The 8,974-nt window shown below is 34.2% G+C and overlaps 1 protein-coding gene across 1 annotated transcript; it reads right to left on the bottom strand.

Moving 5' to 3' along the window:
• Positions 1-7,503: 7,503 nt before the first annotated feature.
• LOC145106237 (zinc finger BED domain-containing protein DAYSLEEPER-like) lies at positions 7,504-8,493 on the bottom strand. The gene is made up of 4 exons (XM_079043252.1): positions 8,289-8,493; positions 7,780-8,181; positions 7,640-7,704; positions 7,504-7,557 (listed from the first exon to the last, which is right to left on the bottom strand). The coding sequence occupies exons 1-4, from the start codon at positions 8,491-8,493 to the stop codon at positions 7,504-7,506; spliced, it is 726 nt and encodes a 241-aa protein (XP_078899378.1).
• Positions 8,494-8,974: the final 481 nt, after the last annotated feature.

Genomic DNA, 8,974 nt, shown 5'->3' with positions numbered 1-8,974 from the left:
AATTAAACCTATAACTAGGATGCATATGACATAAACCATATAAGATACAAGTTAGAGTTACATACCTTTTATGTAGCTTGAAGTGTTGATGTATTTGGCCTTAAGAGCTTAGCCCCAATAGTTTGGAAGCCTCAAATGAAGTCACAACACATCATGGACAAAGGATGAAACTTGAGAGAGAATTCATACACACCAAAACTGTCCATATCCTCCAAGAATACATTAGTGGTAATTTTGGCTATGAAATAACATATTTATATGTAGGATTCCAAGGGTCATGGGTATAACCAAAATCCATACCCATGGGGGTTATGATCCATGGTTCATGTGGCCCAACTCTTTATGTATCCATACATAAACTTGGTCCAACATGGATCATAAGCCCAACACATATAAATATAACTAATTACCATAATTAGTCCCCATAGATTTAATTAGTCTCTTTTGATCACAAAATTAATTCCAAATTAATTCTTGATCAATACTAATTAAAACATATGATTTCATATTAATATATTATAACTTATAATATATTAACAAATCATATATATAACCTTCTCTCAAGAGTCTATCCTAACAAATTGTCCTGATGATATGCAACCCAAATGGAGCATGCTACTCTCGGGTCAAGTACATACCAATAATAGTTATGGGCTTAGACATCTAATCCAACAGTCTCCCACTTGGATAAATCTAAAACTATTATTGCAAATATGAATCCAAGATCCCGACTAGCAATCGTAGCTCTTAAAAGCTGCTGTCGAACTCTGACCCAGTCAATGACTTGTCCATTAGATAAGGGATCATATATTCCTCCATTCTAGATATCATATGGACTGAGACATGGATTATAAGTATTCTCTCTGTCCCTTTGTTGTTTCCCGATTTCTGATTTATGACGACTGACTAATTGAACAAATCAAATCAGTCCAGGCCCAGCCGAGCACTTACGTTTGTCATCACTAAATCATCGAGGGGCCCACAGATATCTCTTTTATCCCTCCAAGGGTAAAAGGAATGTATAAACTTCGACATAAATGTTCGCTTGTACTTACTCATCAAATTACACACAACGATATGTTTTATAACAACCAAGTTACTGGTTGCGTTTACATATGTCAATGTGCAACCGACACGCAACTACAACTCACACATCTCCGTTTGAAGAATATAAGATATTATCGTCTCATGATCACTCGTGATAAAATCCATGAAGTGATTCAAATGAGCGTGAGTTTAATTCAATACTCGAATCTCATTCCAGGAGCACTCATGAATGTTGCAGCAACGTTTTCTATGTTTAAACACTTTAGACATCTACAAGCCCAATTTATGACAGTCTTGATTCATACCTACTTCCAAAGTATGATTGACTGTGGAGAGTTTGAATAACCTAGTTATTCGGGAAGTCAAAACATGCAAAGTGAAACACAAGAATAATCGAATCCAATATGGCCTCAGAACTTATGAATATAAATAAAACACCTTTTATTTATCACCATATTGATTACACATTATTCATTGTATAATGTTTCGATTTATCAGAACTTATGAATATAAATAAAACATCTTTTATGCCATGCTCCAAGCATGCACATTATGTTTGTCCAAACAATAGTTATGCCATACTCCAAGTATGCACACTATGTTTGTCTATGATCCTTACTTTGTGAAATAGACCAATTGAACATGATTCCAATGATGCTCATTTCACAATCCCAAATCCTTACCGCAAATGTAAGAATACAAGATTCTTTGCCATTTACTGAAATCTGTTAGATTCTAAACTTATATGCATTGATCCTCTTGTAATGACTATGCACAAAACTCACACAGACTTGGCAACAGACATTTACAAAGTATTCCAATAGAGAGCAATTCCATGGAACCGAAGTCTCACATTCAAAGTACATTACTTTGAACATCCTTCCTGCCTTAAGTTTTTCTAATCTTACACAGATTTAATGAATAACTTCCATTTATGGAAACATTTCCACATTCCCATTTTGACTATAACTTCTGAGCAAGAGTTGCCTCCTTTCAGAATATGTCAATATGGTCCTTCCAAAATTTACACTATACTTCCAACTGTCCATGAGCAACCAATCTTTGGTAAAACCTCAGATTGTCCTCGACAATTGCTTAATCATTTTAGTCCTATCCAATTCTAGTACTTTTTCCCTCTTAATGCCCTAGACATTTGGAAAAATTTAGAATAGATGAATATTACAGCACATGTAATCGATCCTATATCTGAAGCATATGGGACATGATTCATGATGTCTTACATTAAGACATGATACTAGACCCGTCTTTTGATATAATATTTCTATTTCTATTTGCCATGTTCTCATAATTCAGATTATGAAAAAAGGCATGCCGTAATCATAATCGAATTTTAGAATGCAAATAATGTAATCATGACCAAATTTGATTAAAATCTCACAATCTAAGATTTTAGATTTGAAATGAAGTATAATTTCCTCTCCCTTAATTTTAGCAAAACAACTTTTCAAATCCCTGCCGCTTTGCAAATTGAAACTTATGTTTTCTATAATTAACATTGCTAACTTGCAAAACTTAGCATAATAATCATGCTCCCACTAACATGATAATTATTAGCATAACACTTATGCTCCCACTAGCTTTGACATGTATCCAGAAATCAGCTGGACTTCTAGAAATCAATACTTTATTGACTTTCTTACCAAAGCTCAGATTTCTGATACGAGATGCTTTGATAAGACTTTATCAAAATCATACACCTTTCCTTAGATAGCTTACATGTGTGTCTAAACAATTTTTAGAACTATGAAAAGGGATGACGTAATCATAGTCTCAATTGTTTAGACCTTTTCCATTTCTCACAAGTCCATGTTAGTGTGCCGATTAACCACACACGCTCCACTAACGACTTTGAGAATGCAAATATCATAATTGCTATCTACTTAAAAACTATTTAGCGAAAGCGTTTCCTCACCATCATTTTCATGAATCGAAGAGAAACCTTATGACACTTAGATTTTATGGTGTATGTGTTCCTATCCATGTGAATTTGTCAAAAACATAACCATAAGAGGAGGTTAGTGACAAATCCAAACTCATATGGACTGAACTTGTTCGATCTTAACTTCTTGCCACCTGGCAGCAGAAGGGCCTACCATTGCTTCCAAGTAGTTATGAAAACAACTGAGAACTCATAGAACTCACATGCATAGTCAACCTAACTGGATTGGGCACAAAAACAAGAATATGTCAACACGATAGGTTACAAACCTCAAGTCGTGTGCTAGTGATAAACAACAGGTTTTATTCTTGATTAGTTCTTGAAACTTTTCAAGATCTTTTAAGACTCCCACTGACCTCTTGACATATAAGATTTTCTTGTCAAGAACCATTCCTTGGCAAAGCAAATATTCAAGAGTTAGTGCGGATTCTTATCAGGACAATCACTTCACACAATTGGCCTTAGTTGGTCTTTGTTTTATCCAAAACATCACAACTTACCAATTTCAAATGTACAAGAGTAAGAAAACATTTTACTCTACATTCGACAAGTGTTTTAAACCTTTCTTAAGGTTATGTCACTCGAGTTACAATCTTGGAGTATTACTCTAAGACTCGTTTTTGGAACGAAGTATGATTTATCTTTTGATTTTAACCATTTCAACAATCCACGATTCCTCTTCTTAGCCAAACAATTTCACTAAGATGTCCTTAGAGAATCAATTGTGATATGGTTTCATAATCACTAAGATAATCATAAAAAAAGATACTCAAGTACTCTCCCATCTTTTTAGATTGGAGAAACTTTTACCTTTCTGCCTCATTTGATTCTTCTCATTCGTCCTGCCATACATTGAAACTTTTCCAATGTTTCAGAATTATACTTAAACTTGTAAGCACAACCATATTTACTAAACATTAGTAAATCATGACAAATAGCCTTATCGTTCTTTGTGGTGGACCCGATCAGCGCACAACCAAGTGTACCCGATCTCCTAGTCCTTCACTTGATTCACATATGCATGTGAACAAGGAATTACTCTTAATTTCCCAAAGATGAAAATTCTCATTCATAATACAATGCAAGTTGCATGATTCCAAGTTTCTATCCAACTGAAACTTGGGTGATGAGAATCTTTTCTTATTTGGTAAATTATGACACTACCATAAACGAAAGAATCAAATCCATTTTCCAATATTGCTATCAACGGAATCATATAAACAACAATTTTTCACAAAAGCCATTGTAATGATATTTAAAAATAAATAAAATCAAAACTTTTCTTTTATTTAAAACTTGCAGAAAAACTTATCCTTACAATGCAAATCCATATGAAAACAATGTTGCTATTTATTCCTAGGCAATCTATCCCAACTCTTAAGCAACAACTTAAAATTATGATCACCGAACAATGCGATCGAAATCCATCTTCGCGATCAGAATTAGCTTACTCTTCCTTTAAGCTTCCTTTCTTCGATTCTACAAAACATCAAAATGTGACCTTGTCACATCATGTAATAAGAATCTCCAAATAGGAACTTAATAGAGTTAGATAGTGGACGTACCTGAAGTAGAGTCATACATTCTGACTTTACAATCCTTATGATTCTTCAGATAAATGGGAATTTATAAGTGTTTAGTTACTTAGTATTTATCATTATACTTTTAATGAAAATTATAGTCCTTGTCCTACCCGTTCGGCTAACGACCCTCCACCAGTCAAGGAAGCAGTGGGTGAGAGTGGACACCCATTAAACTGTCATTTTATAGGCAGTAACCTTATACCCCCCTTATAGACCGGCTTCGTGAATGAAGCCTACTAACAGTAAGACTGAATTTGTTCGTATACATATATATATATATATATATATATATATATATATATATATATATATATATATATATATATATATATATTAACTATCAATATTATAATAGTGTAAGGGTTGAATTTTAACTTTTAAAATTCTAAGGGTTTAACTTGGAATTAAAGTATTCATGGGGGAAACTTTACAACTTCCAAAACTTGAGGGCAAGTTTTGAACAATTCAAAAAAATTTCAATTTCATAACATATGAGTTTAATATAGGTTTTAAAAACTTTAATGAAGAGACTCTTGAACACCCATAACTTGAGGACAAGTTATGGAGTTCATCAAACTATTTATCAGAAAATGAATCTTCAAGTTGTATAACATATGGCTTTAATGAAGATTTAACACAAAAACTTTTGGTTTTCCATAACTAGAGGACAAGTTATGGAATCCATTAAAAAACACCAAGATCATCAATTCAACTAATAAGCATGTCAAGAAAAACTATGATCTAGATTAAACTCATATGAACAAGACAATTCAAATCAAACAATTTTCATGTAATTAGCCTAACCATTAAACTAATACAAAACATGAATCTATTGACAATTATCTTTTGAATTGGATTAGAATGATCATTACCACATCAAAAACAGGTTTATAAGTTCAAAAACAGCTTAGGGTAATGATTCTAGTCCAATTCCAGCCTTAAAAGTCGAAAATCTGCACTCTGGGCCGCCTACTCGTCGAGTGTCTGAACCTATTCAACGAGTAGGATGAATTTGTTCATGGACTCGGCGAGTCTATCAGTGGACTCGGCGAGTCTATAGTCCAGACAGCCAGAAAATTGATTTTTTCATCAATTTTCATCAAGTATAATGGAAAACAAGCCTTGGCTCTTATACCACTGATGGGTTTTAGTATACTACAACATCCTATGGTGCACATACAACCCTAAATACCTTGGATCTATGTTTTCACTGATTATACATGCAAATGGTTTCCAAGGCATTAAACCTATAACTAGCATGCATATGACATAAACCATATAAGATACTAGTTAGAGTTACATACCTTTTATATAGCTTGAAGTCTTGATGTATTTGGCCATAAGAGCTTAGCCCCAATAATGTGGAAGCCTCAAATGAAGTCACAACACATCATGGACAAAGGATTAAACTTGAGAGAGAATTCATACACACCAAAACCGTCCATATCCTCCAAGAATACATTAGTGGTGATTTTGGCTATGAAATAACATATTTATATGTAGGATTCCAAGGGTCATGGGTATAACCCAAATCCATACCCATGGGTGTTATGATCCATGGTTCATGTGGCCTAACTCTTTATGTATCCATACATAAACTTGGTCCAACATGGATCATAAGCCCAACACATATAAATATAACTAATTACCATAATTAGTCCCCATAGATTTAATTAGTCTCTTTTGATCACAAAATTAATTCCAAATTAATTCTTGATCAATACTAATTAAAACATATGATTTCATATTAATATATTATAACTTATAATATATTAACAAATCATATATATAACCTTCTCTCAAGAGTCTATCCTAACAAATTTTCCTGATGATATGCAACCCAAATGAACCATGCTACTCTCAGGTCAAGTACATACCAATAATAGTTATGGGCTTAGACATCTAATCCAACACAACATGAGATAGAGAGCGGGTGCAAGATCGAGCACCGCCTGCAGTCAAGAAGTCCAAGAGTTAGATACTCATTCGAAGGAACACAGAAGTTACAGTTATTACCTAGGATGAAGAGATAATGTATGGAGTCATTTTACAAGCCCTGTTTTGTTGATGATTCCGAGACGGAATCATCCTAAGGGGGAGAGAATTGTAACGCCCATTTTTCGAGACTAAGCATTGATGCGATGATGTAATAGTAAGGGTCAACAAATGTAACTCATTTTGAAGTAATAAAAAGGAATTATTTGAGTATTATGTAAATTATGTGAATTTATGTGCTTTATATTTGTTTATAATGAAATAATAAACTACGAATGAAAATAAGCGTAAAAAACAAAATGTTAGATAAACTTGATATCTATGAAGCAAGTTGTAGTGGTCGTGACAAGGATTCCGGGTATATAAAGAACGCCGAAATCCGAGTTATAACGAAGAAGTTATGACCTGTCGAAGTTTCGCGACAAAACCGGCACGACGCTGTGTGACGTGAAAAGTGAGTTTACGGTAAAGTGCTTTTTAGCCTTAGCGATCTAAACTAGGAATGGCAACGGGGCGGGTTCGGGGCGGGGCATGGTTTCCCAAACCCAAACCCGATTTCTAAGTGTGTACCCGACCCCGACCCGATACCCGACGGGTTTCTTATCGGGGCGCCCCGTCGGGGCTGAAACTTTCCCCGAACCCGACCCTAAACCCGAAACCCGATAATTACCTGAAAACCCGACCCTAAAACCCGACATATGGCAGAAAAAAAAGAAGGAAAAACTATAAATACAGAATGATAAATTAAGACGTTGCATAGGCTTAAAATACCAAATAAGTTCTTAAATCATTTAACCAAATAGAAATTACTAATAGTCTAATATTGTAACAACAACCAACCAACCAAAGCACCCAAGTACACAACATGAAAAACTAATTCATCACAATAACACATTACCACTTAACATTTAAACAAACTCAAAATAAAACAAAATCATCCAAACTTGTTGTCCCGCTTTCTTTAGTGTTTTCCTACAAAATATTAAACAAACTCAAAATCAAACCAAATCATTGAAACTATATAAAATTAATATTTTTAGAAGTGTCGTTTTACCCCTTCCACATCATAATCAAATTCAACAGAACGACAATATGCCTCGGTCTCTTCAGAACAAGTTGCTGTATAAAATTAATATTATTAATATGCAAAAAAGATTCACAATTTCATATAATTAATATAAAATAATATACTACCTCGAATTTCATTCAACAACCAACTTTGAGAACACATTAAAGCCTCCAATGTCTTTGGATGAATTCGACTACGATGAGTACTTACTAATCTTCCACTAGTGCTGAAAGCTGATTCCGAGGCAACAGTGGAAATAGGATTAACTAATATATCTTTAGCTATCCTTTGTAGTGTTGGGTACTTAATCCCATTTGTTTTCCACCACGCCATCAAATCAACTTCCATGTCTTTAGGCAACAATTTCTCCTTCAAGTAGTTATCCAACTCACTCATACCTCCTGATTCATCATCATCTCTAGTAATAGAAGCAATACCCGATAAGAGCTTTTTGAATCCAACACGATGACCAGAAGAGATACTAGAACCAAATGAAGATGAACCGGGAACTGAACCACCATAAACACCTAACGTTTAGTATAAAAATGTTAATAATTTAAGATAATGTTCTATTTATTATATAAACAATAAGAAGAATACAATACCTTCACTCTTCCTTTTTTAGATGTATTACTTGACTCGTACTCTTGAAACAAAGTTTTGACAAACCCCTCCAAATTTTGAAATTCAATTTTTGCTTTTTCTTCTCCATAAAGCACAGGCAAAATTAACTCCACAAACTTTAACTTGTATCTTGGATATAAAACCGCTGCCATTCCCATTATCCCATGAACTACAGACCAATACTTATTGAACTTAGAAACCATTTGGTCAGCCATCTCCCTAATCTCCTCAATAGGATATTTCGTCCACTCACGCAAAGAATACCCAATCTCACATATCAAAGGAAAAAAACATTAGCTGTAGGATACTTTGAACCAGAGAACATAACAGTCACCTCATAAAAAAGCTGTAATCTTTCACAAATATAACTAGCCAACTCCCAATCCTGGTCTGTAGGAAAACATGTATACTTCGGGTCTCTTGTCTTTACCCGATCGAAAACCTCTTTGTAGCTTATAGCAACACTCAACATCAAGAATGTAGAGTTCCACCGCGTCTTGCAGTCAAGTATCAACTTCTTTGACTATGGTATTCCCAACTATTTTGCTGCTGTCACAAAATTTTGCTCCCTCTTTGGTGATGCAGACAAAAATGCAACACTCTCTCTGATTCTCTCAATCTCAAATTTAATGAGAGATAAGCCGTCTTGGACAATAAGATTGAGAATATGTGCGCAACAACGCATATGAAACAAAT

Source organism: Lactuca virosa, chromosome 4 (assembly GCF_052849685.1).
Source record: "Lactuca virosa cultivar CGN04683 chromosome 4, Lactuca_virosa_CGN04683_v6, whole genome shotgun sequence".
Lineage (NCBI taxonomy): Eukaryota > Viridiplantae > Streptophyta > Magnoliopsida > Asterales > Asteraceae > Lactuca > Lactuca virosa.
Note: the sequence above shows the minus strand (reverse complement) of the source record. Positions and strands in the feature narration are given on the sequence as shown.

What these genes read in the sequence shown, in the direction of transcription:
- LOC145106237 (XM_079043252.1), bottom strand. Translation starts at nt 8,493, where the DNA reads ATGGCTGACCAAATGGTTTCTAAGTTCAATAAGTATTGGTCTGTAGTT. An exon ending in GTTTCAAGAGTACGAGTCAA is followed by an intron (nt 8,182 to 8,288) that starts GTAATACATCTA and finishes ACTAAACGTTAG; the next exon opens with GTGTTTATGGTGGTTCAGTT. An exon ending in GTTGTTGAATGAAATTCGAG is followed by an intron (nt 7,705 to 7,779) that starts GTAGTATATTAT and finishes AATTTTATACAG; the next exon opens with CAACTTGTTCTGAAGAGACC.